At 42.6% G+C, this 19,444-nt stretch overlaps 1 protein-coding gene across 1 annotated transcript in view; it reads right to left on the bottom strand.

The window, feature by feature from the left end:
* Positions 1-19,216, bottom strand: part of ntf3 (neurotrophin 3) — a 30,303-nt gene extending 11,087 nt beyond the window's left edge. The window contains exon 1 of the mRNA XM_034526443.1: positions 19,124-19,216. Within this exon, the coding sequence (XP_034382334.1) occupies positions 19,124-19,141 (18 nt within the window). The 5' untranslated portion in view covers positions 19,142-19,216. The remainder of the gene's footprint in view (positions 1-19,123) is intronic.
* Positions 19,217-19,444: the final 228 nt, after the last annotated feature.

A 19,444-nucleotide genomic window follows, 5' to 3' on the forward strand; every position in this document is an offset into this window, starting at 1 on the left:
CCAATCGCATCCTTTCAGATGCTGTTCTAGTGCAGATGCGCGTCAGTTTACACTGCAAAGAAACCCCTGATTCTCTGGAAATTGCTCACTAGAGCCTTCAATTACAGTATGTCTTCAAATGGGTTTAAAGGCCCAAACGTTTGCAAAGAAAACAGGACGGTATTTCTCATAGAACTGCAGCTATTATTACTACTAATGTCCGGCATGAATGATTAGTACTCCCTACGGGTCTCTGTATGAGGCACATGTATTGGCCAGTGCCTTTTTCCTTGAAAACTGTACCACTTGATTTACAACATGCTGAAAGGTTATTATGGTGCCTTCCCCGGCTATAAAGGCTGTGGTGGTGATGTGTTTCCAAGTAATGCTACTGTGTTACAAGTAAATCAAACTTTTGGTTAGATTTGCTAAATTAAATAAAAGTGTAATTTTAAGGCTTCCTTTGGGGCGAAAGAAACCCCCAAGAAACAGAGCTGAACATTAAGTTGAGGCAAAGGCATCTGTTGTGAGGGGTGAGCGTCACCCTGAGCCAGAGGTTTTGTCAGGAGGGGCCGGTCAGAGGACCACTTTCAGTGTGCGAAATATGAAGGGTCTCGGGGGGTTTAAGACCCCTTGATCAACACTTCAGACACCCTGAAAGCGTCAATAGCAAAATGTCTGCGGTTCTTGAAAAATCATTAGAAGATTATTTGTCTCTTGAAATTGTCTTTTAAAAGCATACTAATGTCCAGATGCTTTCATTATCCAAACAGCTGTATTTAATACATTGAAATAGCACGGGAGGTGCTTTGATTTATGGGCTTCCTTTTGTTTTATTTGGGTTGTTCGCGGCTGCAAAGCCGTGCAATCCTATTGTCTTGCTTTAGCTAAAGTAGGCAATGAAGATAAGTGTCCACTTCAACCTCTCCCTGAACCCTTTCTTTGTACAATGGCATAGATATCAAGCCATGACCCACTGATTCATGTTTGGTTGAGCGTTCCAAACTTTTACAGGCTCATAACCAGCAGCCATCTTTCACTTTGCAGATTCACTGAGCCGGCAAAAGGTCAAGCTGTTCGAGCAGCGGAGGATGCTGAGGATAAAAAACAAAAAGTACACTTTAACTGCTGCTGATGAATAGCTTCATATGAGACAGAAAAGTTTCTCTTTTGTCATTAACACAATTTAATGATTTGCTAAATAAGGCAGCCACTAATAAAACACGTACACTCAGGAGACGGGAGCAGCAATGCAGCAAACACAGGGGTTAGTCAATCCAGAAGAGTTAAGTACTGATGAAATAAGTTTGTTTTACAAGAGATAGATCACATAATATAACCATTATTGTAAAAAGAATTCCCGTTTCACCTCTTTAGATATAGATTACAACACCATTGACATGCATCAATCCCTGAACACGCCTTTGATTAACATGCACTGGTTGAATCAGCGTGCATCACCAACAGCGTTCCCGAAAAACATTGTGAACTACTTTTGGCACAAAAAATAAACGTGGCAATGGGAAGAAACTATAAGCCTTTATTATTTGTATTGCGTCCGGTAGCATGAGCAAAACCGCAAATTAAGAGCTGCACTCACAACCGATATGCAAGATACGCCAAGATTATCTCAAATTGAAATCAAAACACACCCCTGACCCATCTGTTGAGACCTTCTGGCTCGTGAAACCGCAATCGTATCAAATTGAGACGGCGGTCGAGGGATGGTGTGCGTTGCAGTTACCGTGGAGACCCCAGAGATGATGCAGTCAGGGTGCTTAGTGATGCAGCTTAGCAAGCAGTGTGCCAAACCGGCAAATCCTCCAGAGGGATTTTCACCCGGCGATGTCTGAGCCCTGACACTGTCCAATTGACTCCAGATGTTACGGCACACACAAACACACACACACACAGAGAGAGAGAGAGAGAGAGAGAGAGAGAGAGAGATCCAGTCTAAAGCTCAGTTTCCAGCCAAGTACTAAATTGTAATTAATCATCACAGAAAAACTAAAGAGCTATATGAACACTTGAGAGTGGTTGAGGTGTCAGAACAAAGAGAGATAATGCGATTAACACTGCTCTGGACATCTGTTGTATAGGTTAAGATACACTTGGAACCAATGCTATGCTGAATTACACAACTATTTAAAAATGGCTTCTGTGGTCCTGAAATGGCCAAATAGTTTTTCATGCAGAAGCAGAGTTGTAGTCTTACACCCTTCTCTGCACTTCCATTTGAGCAGTTACCCACCCTTAACCTTAACTCTATAGAGACTATTGACTCAAGCCTATTAATGAATCCTAAACCTAAAATACAACTCATTTGAAAGCCTTGTTCTTAGTCTTTCACATCCAACCTGTAAAACATTACAGCCAATTCTATTTGTTATACTGTACCGGCCACCAGGTCCATATTCAGAATCTGATCAAGTTTAGTCCTTAAAACTTTAAAGGTTATTATTGTAGAATATTTTAATATTCATGTGGATGTTGATAATGATTGCCTTAGTGCTGCATTTATCTCATTGTTGGACTCGATTGGCTTCTGTCAGAGTACAGAAACCCACTCACTGCTTTGGCCACACCCTCGACCTTGTTCTTACATATGGCATTGACATTGAGCATTTGGAGGTCTTCCCACAGAACGCTCTTCTGTCAGACCATTACCTCATAACTTTTGAGTTTATACTACCGGAGTGTACACGGTTAGTTAAAAGTTTCTACACCAGATGTCTAACTGACAGAGCTGTAGCTAAACTCACCGTAACTTCCCGTTAGTGTAGCCAATATAAACTCCTCTCTCATTCAGCACTCAATTCGTAGCTTTTCGTTTTGAGAGCAAATATTTTTGATTTGCAGCAACAAATTCTAGTTTCATAAGCAAAACTAACAATTCGGTTACTTACAAATGAGAAATTTGCTCTAAAAATTGTGGGGGTTTGCGGAATAAAGACACATACTGTATCTACCTTCATAGTTCTGTGCTTGGACTAATTTTATTTACCTTATATATGGTTCCTTTGGCCAATATTATCAGGAAACACTCCATAAACCTTCATTGCTATGCAGACGATACTCAATTATATCTATTGATCAAACCAGAGGAGACCAACCAGCTCGCTAAACTTCAAGAATGTCTTAAAGACATAACAACATGGATGACCTGCAACTTCCTGATGTTAAACTCAGACAAAACTGAAGTTATTTTACTGGGCCCTGAACACCTCAGATATCAATTATCTGGTGATGTGGTTTCTGTAGATGGCATTGCCCTGGCATCCAACACCACTTTAAAGAATCTCTAGTTATCTTTGATCGGGACTCCCACGTGAAGCAAATCTCAAGAACTGCATTTTTTTTAACTACATAACATTTAAATAATCAGGCACTTCATGTCTCAAAGCAATGCAGAAAAACTGGTTCACGTGTTTGTTACTTCCAGACTAGATTACTGCAACTCCTTATTATCAGGCTGCTCTAATAAGTCTCTTAAGTCCCTCCAGTTGATCCAGAATGCTGCAGCTCGTGTACTCACAACAACTAAGAAAAGAGATCACATTACTCCTGTATTAGCTGCTCTGCACTGGCTCCCTGTAAAATCAAGAATCACATTTAAAATTCTTCTCATCACCTACAAAGCCTTGATTGGTGATGCACCATCATATCTTAAGGAGCTTGTAGTACCATATTGCCCCACTAGAGAGCTGTACTCACTAAATGTGGGGCTACTCGTGGTTCCTTTTGGGCTGTACAAAATAAACTATTGAATTGAATGCAGCTCGGGGAAAGCCAAACTGATGTTGATGCATCATTTCCAAAAGCGCACATAGTTTACTGGTTGAGACTTGGATTAAAACATCGGCAATGTTCGTTCATTGCTCGTGCAAATAGGAAGCTGATCAGTTTTTTTTCTCAAACCCCCCACCATGTGGGTTGTTTCGGGAGGGAGGATGAGGGACATTAGGAAAGGGTCGCAGGTTACATCCTGGCATTCTCAAGTGTTGGATTCCACAAGAGGAAAACCTGTGGTGCAGGTCAAGAGATTATCAAGGAATCAAAAAAATTATAATGTGTCTAACAACTCTGTTCACACTTTTGTGACATCGAAACACTGGAATGGAATACGATATTCAGAAGGCAGGTAGGTACGTACAAATAGTTTTCACTTGTGGATGTGCTTTAATAAAGATTAAGTCCTGGTGGGAACCCCAATGTGGAATTCAATTAAATATAAAACAATGTTTATTCGTCGTCGTTTCTCATGTTTTCAGCTATTATTTTCTAAGAAAAACATCTTAGATTTGACTTTACCCAGACTTTAACATGAAGCTATCTTCAGAATCTGAGCCGTGTAAAAAGCGAAGCGTTAAAGCAACACGTTGTGGTATTTACGGCGGGTTATTTCTGTTTCTTCGCCATGCGTCACTTCCGGATGCCTGGCGACCTCACTGTAATGACAAGACCCCAGCTAGTTACAGCGCATAGCTCATAACGCCTCGTAAAAGCTACAACAGCTCAATGCTACTATTTGTACAAACTGTTTGTACAAATGAATTAATACAACATGTTAATTTGTGAGCTTTTGAGGCGTTGGTTTTATAAACATTTGTCAGGCTATCTTTCTGTTTCGAGTCTTGGCGCTAAGCTAACCGGCTGCTGGACGTAGCTTCGTAACTAGCTTCGTAACTAGCGATTTCTTCAAATAAGTCTATTTCCCAAATTCCTTTGAGACATTTTATAGTTTGTATTTCACTTCCTGTGGGAAGAGAAGTGGCCATGATTAACATCACATTTTAATGGAGCATATAGGAGTACATTTGTGAAAAACTTTGTGTCAGGCTATTAAATCGGGCGATTTATCCTCCCTGTCGCCTCTCACCTCTCTTTTCACCCCCAGGATGTTACGGTAAGCAAAGGGAAGGGCAGAATTCCAATCTTGAAAGTGAATTACCATCTGAATGTTTGGCTGCCACCAATCAGGTGAGTCATCCGCATGGTCCCTTGAGCAAACTAGTTTGTGTACACGTGCGGTTGCAAAAAACAAGCGTGTGTGTGAGTTGAAGAGTACATGCACATACATATGTACAGACCTACAGGTACACATTCCTTCACCTGACAACGCACACCTTGCAGCGAGTCTGACGACAGAAACCAGGGAGAGAAGAAAGACAGAACATCTCTGTTGTGTCTCTAAATACATGATCATGATTCCCAGTGCAGGAAACTTATTACACAAATTGTAAATCATGGAAATAAGTTTTTCCGACCGGGGATCCCTACTTGTGACTGGAACAAACGTTAAAAAGTTGACAGTGTTTGCAAACATGACCCCCATGTTGTCCTTAAACGTGGAGTGGAGCAACGGACACTCCGACAATCAATCATTGGTATGACTTTCTGTTATTTCTAAGCTTTCGATGGTGTAATAGTGAAATTCCAGCTTGTGGACAAGACAATGGACAAGACAATGGACTTTTATAGCTGGTAACTGTCTGTCAGCGAGTCCATCCATCAGCTAAAACCCACAATAACAATTGACGATTTACCTCCTTACAAATCGTGCTTTACACCCATGACTGGTTTCACGCAAGCCTGCATGCAAAAAACATCAATACAAAATGAACATTTCAGAATTGTCAGTTGAATTTGTTTGTGTGATTTCACCCCACAAGAAAATATAATTTGAATGGCAATACTTTGAATGGGAATGAGTTTTGAACTTTAACATCAGCCAACTGCACTCAAACCCCGCTGGTCAGTGAAGATGGGAAAAAGTCCAGAGAAGTGTGACTTAAAAGGCACCCTGTGGGGTTTCTTGTCCTCTAGTTGTGCCCCTGAGCAATTCCGGCTTCCAATGCATTTACATTATTCCACTGATCTACATCATGCCAAGAAATGCAACCATGCAACAGCAAAGGCGGGACAAATGTAGACTGCAGTCAAGTAAACATATGTTAACAAAACCTATACTTAATTCACAGTTAACTTACACATCGATGAGTAATATATCGAACGGGAGCTTTGTTTGATCGTGGTCTTTACAACCAAAAACTGCACACGTTTGCTGTCAGAATGTACTCACTATGCTAATACAAACTCTGCCCCCTTTACACCAAGTTTGGCTGAGGGATTTAAGACACCATCCATAAAGCACAACGTCTCTGGTCCGGACATTCCCTCTCTCTTTACCCTTGTTTCCTGTCATCCCTAATAAAGCAATAAAAACGTCACCCCAAAATTGATATAGATAAACAATATATTTTAGTGAGTGAGTGTTATAAGAAAACTCCAAGACACCTTAAATGATTTGGCGGCCTCTAAGTGTGAGGTTGCAGATTTCAACCAACTGAAACTTAAGCCTGTTGGAGAACTATTTAGAACCAGTGATCGGTGTATCTGCTCTGGGCTCCTACAGAAACATTGTTTAGATTATACACTAAAGAAAGCATACGTAATAATATAATATTCCATTTCTCCCAATAAATCCTTCTAAATGCTACACACTGGCCCATTTACGTCTGAATTAGATTTTCAGGAAAAGTGCAGTATGCAGTAGGTTCCCATGCACCATTGAGATCATACGGAGCACCATGTCTACCATCCGAGCCTTTACGCTTCGAAGCGGAGGAGACGATCTAGTTAGTAAAACCAGCTGGTGGTAAAGCAAACTCGCAGACTCTTGACCCTCAGAGGCCCATGTCTGTCCCTGCTCGACCTATTGGATAAACGACACACCTGCGTAGTCCTGGTGTGAAAGAGAGGGGAGGCCCCGTCAGACTCCTGCTCACACAACAGGGCAGACAGACACAGCAGGACCGGCCTCAGTGTTGGATTTCCATCCTCTGACAATGTCCGCTCTGGCTGGGATAACACACACAAACACACGCTGAGCAGATGTTTGTGCTCTTTCTCCCAGTTCCTGCGTCCTTTGTGGCACTTTTTGTCTTGGCGTCTGTCTGTTGAAAGCCCGTCGGAGTTGCATTTGAGTCGACTTTTCAGGCCGACACTTAAATCCGTCTCCACAGAGAGGTGGACGGGCGAGAAGTTTGTGATCTGATGGAGCGCTGTGAGAGGGAATGAGCAGTAATGGGTCGTAATAACCGACCCAAATCAACCACAAAGATCAGGGAAGCTAATCCGTTGCCAAGCCTAATAGTATCACAGACACAAGAATAGAATGTGGAAGGCTCAACAGTGGCTTTGGCATTGCTTCAATGTGTGTGTTTGTGTGTGTGTATATATATGATGGTAGTATTTCCTGTATTGATAGTCCAGGAGCCAGAGCTGGATTACCAACCGCCCGGGAGCCCTCGAAGGGCCCCAAAAGGCTGACTGTATTTTTGCATATAGCAGGGAACAGTACAACACCTAAACTAGGAGACACTTTAACTGTTTCAACAGTTTTGACTCAGAGTCCACGGACCCTTGTAGTCTCAGGCGGGAGCCGATGTAGATGTTATCTCCTCATTATGTGCTCTTAAAGAAGATCCAGGTCAAAATAAAGGCGTTAAGACTTGTATTACTTCCGTTTTGCACAAAAGTGTGTTTAATCATATTTAACATGCAACAGATCTTATATTAATTATATAATATTCCAGCATGGAACTAGAGAGGTGCAGATCTCTGCCAGGTGTCTGCAATGGCTACTGCTGTAATGTGTGATTGAATTAATCCAAACCACAATCCCCCCTCCACCCCCACCGCTTTCATTCTATTCTGTGCCGATGTCAAAGCACTGGTTCTGTGAAGGCGCCCGTCTCTGCTCTATCCCACGGGTGCAACTGAGTCTTGAAGCGTATATTTAGGCTTTGTTTCTATTTCTTTGACAAAATGTGTGTCAACGTTGGGGTCGGTGCCCAATAAAAAGGCATTGGAAGAAGGCTAGCCGCGGAGCAGTGAGCGACAGCAGTTAGCTGCGTGTGTACTTCTGTTCGCTGATAGCCAAATACACTGTCCAAAACAGTTAGCAAACTGCCCCCGCACACACACACACACACTGTGGTCAGCGATGCACTCAGCTGTGTTATCACTTGTTTCCCCCACCTGCAGGGCGCCAGTTGAGAGTAGTGAGTGAGGCTTTGGCGGATAGTCAATGGCAGTAATAAACACAGCAGGACAAAAAGTGTGAGAAACTACGAGAGGTCCTTCCGCATGCAGCCATGACTGGGCAAGCGAAATATTCTGCAGTTTGCTGGCCAGACGCACAGATGAACACTCTGCGACATTAAAGGGACCCCGTGGAGATCCCCATTATCACTCTGGCACACAGCTTTTATGAAACTCCCTCCACCCCTTTAAACTTTTGACATTTTTTCTTCTTCTGCAGTGCATTCAGGCGCTGATGCCAAGTGGGAGAGAAATATGTGCATCTTGTGTAATTAACATAACTTTCTCTCAAAACATGGTAGATCAGATACGGCTCAAAAGAGTCATTAACACAATGTGCCACATGATCGGCCCTCCCCTGAGTGATAAAAGAATGAACTGCAATACATTTCAACAAGCGTCAACAACAGCAGCAGCAGACAATGACTGGGCTGCTGGAACAAGAGTTGTGATGAATTTCTGGACAATAGGATCTGTTCTGCTGTCACATCCTCCCGGGCACTATTTGTCATCTGACTGAGATTCTGGAATTACTTTTTTGTTTTTGTCCTCACTGCTTGTGCACTGTTGGGATACCATGGTTAAAGGAAAGACGGCGCAAATTAAACAGGTGACAGGACGGATGTTTAACACTTGTTACTTTTTGTCTTGTTGGCCCGAGAGAATGCTACAAACTAGTCATGAATAGGACCGGTGATAAAGGGCAGTCCTGACAGAGGCCAACACCCACCGGGTACGTGTCTGACTTAATGTCAAGAATACGAACTCAGCTCCTACTGCAGTCATACAGAGACCGGATGGCCCGTTGCAATGGGTCCGGTACCCTATGCTATCGCAGCACCCGTCACAAAAACCCTTGAGGGACCCGGTCGAAAGCCTTCTCCAAGTCCACAAAGCACATGTAGACTGGTTGGGCCAACTCCCAGGACCCCTCCAGTAGTCCTGCGAGGGTAAAGAGCTGGTCCACTGTTCCACGACCGGGACGGAATCTGTATTGCTCCTCTTGAATCTGAGGTTCGACAAACGGTTGGAGCCTCCTTTCCAGCACCCTGGCACTCAAACATGTTTACATGGACGCACACATCTACATGTTTGCACTGTAAAATCTGTAATTCCTCAATATTTGAAGATGTTTCAGGATCCCGAGACAAGCATTTTGTGGTCACCTTTACATTCCAATAGAGAACACAGCATGTGCTCACATGTTGGGCCTCCTGGCTTTATGTCATTCCAGTCTCTCCAATTAAGACTATAAGGTATTTTTGGCTACTGCATAAAGAAATCTTTCCCACACAATGAGATACAAAGTGCTCAAGCAGCGGCAAATGAGCCCTTCTATGCTCAAAATCACTGGCTAGTACACGTCTCAGCTCTCAATCCAGGAGACAAATCCTGACCTGAACTGTACCATAATACCAGTCAATACAGTACGCCTGCTTGTCCAAAGACAATATGTTTCAGTTTTGTGTTATCATTCATTGTTTAGCTTTTTGATCTCTGACAGCAGAGCTCAAAGACGAATGACTGGTCAACTATTTGGTTGGAGATTTGGTCTTATTTTGATTGGGTAAATGGAAAGCTTCATAAGACGTCTTTGTTATACGTCTGAATATGAACCTGTTTTCAATTTCGAATATCTTTGGCTACAAAAGGATGAATAATGTCAGTACTAATGTTAAGCAACGCCCGGTTCTGAAAAGTGGAGCCAATGCTGAAATACCTTTAACTTCAAGCATTCTTTCAGCAGGGGCTCCTTTGGTTGCAAAAAAGGCCTGAATATTGAGAAGTTTATGAGAAACTGATCATCATTTTCACTCGATTTATTGTAATCATTATAATTTGTTTATTTTAATTATGGTCTCATTTAGAGTAAAATAGACCATGAAGCAGGGTATGCTTTCTAGGGGGTGGGGGGGCTACTCTGTGATTGAGAGCTGGTTTTCCGTGTTTGCAGTTCATGAAACATGTTAATTGTAACATTTTGGTCGCCTAAACATGTCAGATTCAGCGTTCGGTTGTACTTAGCTCCAACCTCTTGTTGTCATTCAAAAGGTTGACTTTCCAAAACCTTGACCTGACGATAAACAGTTGGTGTTCAGTAAACATTAGTTTATTAACAGCGTTGTAGCATTCAGCTCACATCAGCAACCTGTCTTTAAATTCCACATCTACTTTGTTTGTCATAAAGTGCTCTGTTCTTGGAGATGCATGAACAAAGACATTTTGGATTATGCCATCTGCGTCGGCTCTGAGTCGTCAAACAACTCGGACGGATGCGAAAAAGTGCACAAAAATCACACCCGTGGTTGTGATTTTTGGTGTGAGCAAGAAACACAAATGCAGATCCAGACAAAAGCAGACACATAACAGCCATGTTTAGAAATGCCAAAGGACAATTATATAAGTGTACGCATAATGTCTTCTTTATATTTAGATACTACAAACAATGTTGGAGTATCAGATACTCAGCACTCTCTACTGGTGAGGTGCATTTCTATCAAGCTGGACACTGTTGGCATCTGGCAGGAGAGCGAGTTTGGTTAAGAGCGAGTATGAAAACTAAATCATAGTCAATAAAAGTACAACATCAGTAGGATCATTCGCATATGTGAACAATAACGAGGCACCACCCGTTAACTCGTACTGAGTACAATTCCACATTCAGAGTGAACAGGGAAGGTTTGAATTTGAGCAAAGGCTATTACCTCCAGCTGCATTCAGATTACACTTTATTGTCATTGCACAGAGTACAGGTACCAAGGCAACGAAATGTCGGCACAGTGAGCACGTTACATATATGATGACGTCATGGCCAATCATCTAATGAAGCACCAGTAAACTGGTTTGATCCAAATCTCTCACACAGGTGAGATTTTGACACTGGATGGGAGTTGGTGTAGTTAAACCTAGCCCAGGTTTTAGCCACATGGTTGAAGTCCCAACAACACGTTCTATCACATTTCAAACAAAGTAGGTTGTGCACGAAGGCCTTGGGCCACATCCAAAATGAGCTCCATGTCAGTACAAGCACATTGGTAATAATATAGAAGTGGAATATTGTTGAAAAAAGCAGCTTCCAGCTAGTGTGGTTCCTGGAATATCATCAGATAGTGTTTGATGGCAAGATTAATTTGAACTCAAGTATCTTTCCGCTAAAAAGCTTTCCGAAATAAAAACGTCCTCTTTAATCGGGTGCTACATTATGGATTTAAATCTTGAGGATCAGGATTAGAAAAGCAATGACACACATTGGAAAGAGATGTCAGGATATCACACTATTAACTCACTGCTTATGACTCCGTATTTGTACATGTGACTGAATGCAGCTATTTGACATTACTGTACCAGCTATGTTGAGTGCTCAGCTCTCTGTGTCTCATGCAATGAACTTCTAGGTCAAAGGCCGTCATGCTTTTCCAATACCCAATTGTTTTTGATTTAGATGTAAACAAACACGCACTGTGGTGAAAAGATGTGTGGTTGAGCATCAAAGCCATAGTATGAGGTTGGGTGTTCTTTCCCTCTGGTTTTACTAATTGTTTTACCAACCACAAAGCATGTGTGACTTCAAGCTGAAATGTAACAATGAAGCTAATCTTAATTTCCTATCCTGCCCTGAGGCTTAATACTATTCATGCTTTGGTAGAAACAGAATTATACGGTGAAATCGGGTTTGCATTGTGCTTCAGAACCAAATATTTTGTGATGAAAAAAAGAGGAATTTGCCAAACCACAAATGGCCATATTTTGGAAAGATGCAAGACATGCATGACTAATGTCACAAAACAGCTGCAACAGACATTCACAACAATAGTTCTTGAGTTTAGGAATTTGGAATTTCTTTCTGATTCATTTGATATAAGGCTTTAACAAAGTGTCTCTACAGATTCAGATGACTTCTAGGAAACAACGTCGGGATTCCAGACTCAAGAAGACTGATGTTTAATTTCTGTAAAACCCCACAACCAACATGTTCTCAATCCGGACTCGTCAAATACCAATGCTTGGTCAGTGTCCCTACACTTCAAACTATAAGGGTCCTAGTCTGGGTTCCCCTCTAGTGTCAGTTCTGGACGTGTGTGGGATGGGTCAAGTTTCCTGTCGTTACATGCTTACTCTGTTTTTAAAATATACTTCTTACTTGTTTACTCTTTTTATGGGGTTTACTAACGCAACTAAACCCCTTGGTTAGGCTTCAGCATCACTGGGCGACTGAGGGTCAGTGGTTAGCAGGTCCGTCTTTCAATCAAAGGATCAGCGGTTCAATCCCCGCCTCCGCTAGCCCTAGTGGTCGATGTCTCCTTGAGCAAGGCACTTAACCCCAAATTGCTCCCCGTAGCTGTGTCTACGATGCATTAATGTAAGTTGCTTTGGATAAATTAAAATTGTGGCTTCAAATGAGTCTGTTTTGTAAAATAACAACGCTTGTGTTACTGTCATTGGTAATGTTTGGAAGTTATCTAACAATATTACAGTGTAATAAGTCAACATTGATGTTTCACATAGGACATGAACAGAGGTGAGATTTCTTTCAACAACTAGTCATTTTTCTATTCTTAAAGCACCTATAAAAAGCTCATTTAAAGTCTCTACACACAACACTAGAAGGAGCGAGGATTGGGAAATCAATTCTCCCAATAACAGGGAGCCTGTGTTTGTTTTTTGTGGATTTCTACATAAATACGTCTGCTACCCACCATCCCCACACAGCTCTGAAGTGTCAGATCTCAGAGCCCCCAACCAGCACATGAACGCACCACACCGGCACACTGTTTGCATCGGTTCAAGCCTTCAAGTGCATTATCACTAATGTCAATAATAATACAGAGCTTTGGCTCTACTGTATCTGATTATGATCACGCCAATAAAGCCTATTGAATTGAATATGATTACCTTTCTCAAGCTCTACAACTTGACTTTCACGCTGAGAGTAAACACAGCTGGCGTGAAAATTAGCTGCAAGTTAAAACCATGTACATAATGTTTTGGGGATTAAACATAGTTTTATAATTTGAGACTATCATCATACTTGAAAAAAAGTAACCGTTTAAAAACCCTTTCAATTATCTAAAAAATGCGCCATCGTCAATATTTCGGAGATGCATGGTTTGCGATATGTGCTGTGAGAACCCCGCGGATATTTTTCTAGCACAATCATCACTTCCTCGAAGGCCATGTTTAGGGTTCAGGCTGTGGCTTCGGGGCTCGGATTAAAGTTCAGATTAGTCTCATGTTAGGGTTAGAGTTTAACCAAAAGAGAAGACAAGTAGGGATTGGGTTTGTGCGTGTTTGTGTGAGTGGGTGGTTTCCCCCTCGGGTTGTTTGAACATCTGTCAGCTCGAATATCAAAGGTGGTCACCAACCTGACCCGTCAGTCCACACAGCTGTCACCTATAGGCCTCGCATCCTATAGGGAGGAAACGAAGATGGCCGCTGCCCGTGTATTTGAGCTGGCATCCAGACAAACCCTCCGAGACACACTGGAGCGGTACCTTTCATTTTGGTAAAGCGTTAAAAGCTGTTGCTAACAATCACTGGGGGTTTTTTCCCAGCTTTTTCATGGAGGTGATGTAAGAGCGGTGAAAGGCGATAGAAACATGTGTCCAAAACAACATCTCCATGTCTCAGCAAATCATACAATAGGCTTTTGATTTGCAAATTAACAAGAACTCACTCGGATGGTGTGAATCTCTGTTGAAACTGACAGATCTTGAGTAGTTTTGACTTGACTCTGGTTGTAGTTTCATAGCTCTAATTAGGAAACGGCAATCTAGATCTTAATCACTTAATATAATCCAATAGCACATTGGATGAGGTTGACTCCTCTACCAAATGTCTTGGAAATATGTGCATAACCTTTTTAGAAGCCCATCTGAGTCTTTTGGACCATTTACTCTGTAAAGATTTTGAGGAATTTTTACTTTTCTTTTGTATTACTTTTTTATGTTACTTTATACTTCTACTCCACTACATTTTACAGGGACTGTACTTTTTTATTGAATTACAACTATCTGACAGCAGTAGTAACTAGCGTGGTATCGATTTCCTCAAATAAGTCTATTTCCCAAATTCCTTTGAGACATTTTATAGTTTGTATTTCATTATTGGCTTTTCAGGTTAAGATTTTGAAATTGTTAAGGCCATTAAATAAAAATCATCAGAAAAGAAACAATAAGAAAGTAAGAAAATAAAACCCCATAACAAATCTATTTTTCTGCCCAATTAATGGTGTCACAACCCCTCAGATTCTTCTTGTGACCCTGATGAGGGGCCCAACCTCTAGATTGGGAAGCATTAACATATGTTACTGGGTATTTGAAACTAGCTCCACCTACAGCGTCAACAGCCTCAAGTTACTTACAGGCTGCTACGTCAGAAGTGGTGGAAAGTATCTACGTACATTTCCTCTACAGTGCATTACTTTGAAGTTCTTTGTACTTTACTTGAGTATTTCCATTTGCTGGCACTATACACTTCTACTCTACATCTCAAAGGCTAATATTATATATACACATTAATGCATCAATAATTAGCTAAATCTACAAAATACTTTTGTATTTTTAGTTAAGTAACATTTTTACAACATGGTATTACTACTTTTACTTCAGTAAACAAAAGAGTGAACAACTTTCCAGCTTCTGTAAATTTGAATGATTACATAAAAGACCAAAACATTTAATACAGATTAAAATGAGCGCTGAAAAGCCAATACAATCAGGAAGTCGTCAATTTGATTAGTCGCCTGCTTTCAGTGAATGTATTATCGACCGACTGGTGGACAGAGACAAAGCTACTAGAATACAGCGACAATCTAGGCTTGAGATGTTGGTCGACGCGGGTCTGAAAGATGCACGCCAACATCCATGCATATAATCTACATATAAACATAACCGATCAGTAAAGGCTGATTAAGTAAGTGAACGATCGTCCCGGACGGGAATTCATCCCAATTGACCGGTCGATCAGTCATCAGCTGTATCAGCATCGGGATGTTATCAGGAGGTCACTGAGTCTGGGAGGGAGGGTCGGAGATGGAGCGGAGGATGTAAGGGGGCAGTAAATGTGAGGGAGATAAAGACAATCGTTGAGACGGACAGGCAGATTACCGGGTCAAAACAGACAGAGAGAGGCGGGCTGAGACGTCATATGACTGAGCTGCTGGGAAGCCTCACCTCGAGACCACATGATCTCTATCTGCACATGATCTGTCTCAGGGAATCGTGGGAAAAGACGAGGAGACAAACTTTTGTTCCTGCGCTAGGATTTCAGTCAAGATTCAAACTTGTTGTCATCACGGTAAGTGTTTTAGGTGACAGGTTAGAGGAATGAATTCCCCTTGAATGAATGTCCTGTCGTGTGTGTGTGTGTGTGTGTGTATTTCTGCCTCCTTCGCTCTGCTCGGTTTCCACTGAGCACAGGAACGCCGTCCAATCCAAATCCTCCCGGCGTGTGTTGCTCTGACTAGCCGTAAGAATGTGCGATGTATAAACACTCCGGCTAAATGTGTAAACCATCTCGGAGCAGTGAAACTGAGAAACATATAGAATTGAGGGGAACAGCTTGATCCGCACACACTCGGCGGGGGAAGTGTGGGAAAGGAATACAAACTTGTTCCCAAACACATGCGGAACATCTTTTGTCGCTCTCATCCCTTTGGAATGAAGCGGCACATTTACGCGCATCACTTCAATGGATTTGAGGGACATCAGTTCCCAGAATCCTTGCAGACGTCACTCATGTTCAATAACATGCTGGGGGGGGGGGGGAGAACCAAGGTGCTTGACCCCAGCCGTCTTGCAAAAAACACTTTTGACGCAAATCTATTAGAAAAGTACTTGAGCTCCACTTGACTTTCATTACGAAACTCTTCAATGTCTCAAAAAGGCAGAAACAACCTGAGAGTGCTTTTAGAGTTGCAGAGTGATGGGTGGACCTCGGTCACTGTTGGTGCTTTTGGAGGTGCTAATTGTAGAAACAAGTACAAGTGGCACGAAATGGTAATTGAATTTAGTTTAACTTCCTGTCACCTACCAACCCTTTCCTGTGTGTATTTCCATTTAAAATGATACTTCGAACATCTAATTCAAAGCTTGTGCTAGATGTAAACTAGATCTTGACAAATGCAGCACAAAGGTCGCTAGATTAGTCAAGTGTCTCATATGAGTTGGGGTCACATGATCCTTGGGTCGCGGGTTTTACTGGTGAGCAATTTCTTTAAAAAAAAAAGTTCTTAATTTTTCAATCCTGTCCTAAAGGTGTACCCCGAAACGGCGTTTCTTGCTGTAATCATTGCTCGTGTTCATACTGACCCCTGAGAGGTCTCTTCCTATTGACTTCCAATGTCAGAGATGCAGTTCTCATTTAGTGTGTTGTCAAGTTTGATCTCATTTAATATGAGGAGTTATATCAAATCAGATGATGATCTTCCAACGTTAATGTTGTGTATGGATGCACTTTTATAAGGGCAGCGAACATAAACCCCACATAAAATACGGATAGCATGAAAAGATCGGAAAGAGATGTTTTCGCACCAATATAAAATAGATATTAGAGAGAGAATTATGGCCTTTATAACTTCCTGAAAAGTCTTTATTATTATTCTAAGTCTGAATTTGCTGTTTTTAGGGAAGATATCACTGTAAAAAAAATTAAGTAATCTGTATTTAGAAATGTCAAGTGTAAATTTAAAAATGGATGCGCTGACGCAGCGTGAGGCGAGGTAAACAAATGTGAAACATCACATGCTGAGTGAACAGATTTCTGACAAAGGGAGATTCAGGGACACTAGAATCTTCAATCTTCAAGAGATGGGAAATCATCAGTCACCAGCGGGTTAAATGGGGCGGGGGAAAGTTACATCAATCACCCAAACCTCTAATTAGCTTGAGGAAGCACAGCTTTGGTTTACACTTGCACGCTTCTGAGCGTGCAACCAGTCATTTCCAACTCTGTATATATCTTCCAATGTGCAGCGTTTATCACTTCATGCACATTTCTGTCCTTCATCTGGGATTGTTGTCACTGGTACTCACATTATTTCTGTTTGCCTGTGAATTTAACCTTTAGGCTAAGGGGGACTTTGTTTACTCGTGTCATCTGGCTGTTTGCCAGACGAGGCCTGCAGCATTAATGACATGAGTTTGGGCAGCAAATGAAACAGGTATGGGGAGTGAGAGTGAAGCGGAGAGAGGCGGGGAGATTCACTCAGAAGGGTTGGAATGCGAAGCCAAAGGGGACACGAGGAACTCTCCATAGTAACAGTCTCATGTGTATTAAACCCCATTTTCGGCCCCTTTCTACCCTTATCTCCTTGATGTTCGTTACATGAGTTCAGCCCCTAACATGTTCACACCCCTCGCTGCTGAGTTTTCTCTTTTCCCCCTGCACTAAAACACAACATGTAAGTTGGCAAAGTGAGTCAGCACAGCACACAGCTGTAGTAGAACGCGTTTCTCGTGCAGTTTTCAAGTGCCCGTAAAGGGAGTCACTTGAATGGAACCGGCCCCTCTCTCGCATCCTTCCCTGCGTCCTAACCTCCTCGTCCTGCTGTGTGCCGGCATGTCAGGAGGGGCTCTGAGTCAAATCTGCTGCTGCAACAGCTGGTCCAGCAGTCGCCTCACACTCCAACACACGCGCACACACACACACACATAAGAGGACTCCCACAGCAGCAGGAAATCATTCACCAAAGGCCCAAGACGCCCACTAATTTGCGCCATTACGCAAAGCTGCCCAGACCACGTGGCATATCAGACAGCACCAGCAGGTCGCTTTTAATGGAACCACACTCCGATCTGTAATCACATTTGAGGTATCCATATAGTATTTCTCCAAATAATGTAATTGTTCTTAGTCAAAAAGAACTTCTCGTATATCCTCAACGTCATTCTTCCCTCTAGGAAGAACTCTTTCACTTTTGGGCTTTCAGTCTCAGATAAACACAATTGCATTTTTGACATCTACAATAGAATCTAAGATCCAACTGTTAGAAGTCTTAACTGAAGTGGTCCATTATGTCACATTGTTTTTCATTTATTTTACATTCATGCTAAAAACAAAACTTCTTATCTTATTTGGCTAAACTTCAAAGATGTTTTCCCCTAAAATAGTGGGGAAATATCTACATTGACACCGTGACGCTAAGTTGTACTTATAACAACAACAACAACAACAACAACAATCAAATATTGAATTGCATTTGTCCAAAAAGAGAAAGTGTAGGACCTCAGAAGAGGATCAGTGCGCGCACAGGGGCCGTCCGCTCTCTCCCCCTCGTGCGCGCACAGCATTGAGTTGACAACACAAACAAATATCCCCACGAGGGAAAGGGACGCGCGGGGGGGGGGGGGGGGGGGGGGGGGGGGGGGGGGGGACACTTTGGTGTTGGGAGTCAACTGTGACAGCTCCGCTTTCACTCCCGCGAGCGCATCGAGGCACAATGAGCGCGTCGGTAATCCGCAAGACGCAAACTGAACCGCATCTGAGACGTTCCCGTGCGCACCGGGCCACTTCCGCTCCCACCGACGCGGCGCACACCGTCTTTGTAGAGAGCGACACTTCCGAGTGCATGTGAAAAACAAAGAGGGAAAGTCTCCAATGTTTGTGTGCGTAAGATAGCCAGACCCAACCCTTGTGTCTACATGTGCAGAGAGAGAGAGAGAGAGAGAGAGCACTAGGTTGCCTTGAGGAAGCGCACACTCTCACATGCTGCTGTTTGTTTTTCTTACCTGCCAAAGCTCAAGCTTAGAGGAAGAAATAAGTCCCTGAACGCGCCATGCCAACTCCTCTGCTGGACAAAAAGTAAATATTTAATCTGGAGCACTTCGAACCAATTTAGACGCCGCTGCGGTGCCAAATCCTGCTATTTCCAAAACTTCTGAAAGCTACTCCTGCAGCTCTCCATCGTCAGCCTCTGTCACTCCACTCGTGTCAGATTCCACAAGGACCACAGAGCTCTTCAGAGAGAGAGAACAAGAAAAGAGAAAGAAAGAAAGAAAGAAAGAACCCAATGAGAACCATGGAGTGGAGCCGTTCCTACCGTAATAAAGGTAACCATAGCATCGGCGGGTTAGTATCCAACACAGTCGACATGAAGGTGATTAATCTGTAGACAGAATCCTTTGGCGAAAACTTCCCACTTTCTGAGGACTGCCGCCTGTCTCCGCGCCACACTGGTTCTGCGTGGAGAGGATCAGGGTGTGCGTAATGCTCTCTCTCTCTCTCTCTCTCTCTCTCTCTCTCTCTCTCTCTCTCTCTCTCTCTCTCTCTCTCTCTCTCTCTCTCTCTCTCTCTCTCTCTCTCTCTCTCTCTCTCTCTCTCTCTCTCTCTCTCTCTCCCTCCCCTCTCTCTCTGGACAACA

This window comes from Cyclopterus lumpus, chromosome 23 (assembly GCF_009769545.1).
Source record: "Cyclopterus lumpus isolate fCycLum1 chromosome 23, fCycLum1.pri, whole genome shotgun sequence".
NCBI lineage: Eukaryota > Metazoa > Chordata > Actinopteri > Perciformes > Cyclopteridae > Cyclopterus > Cyclopterus lumpus.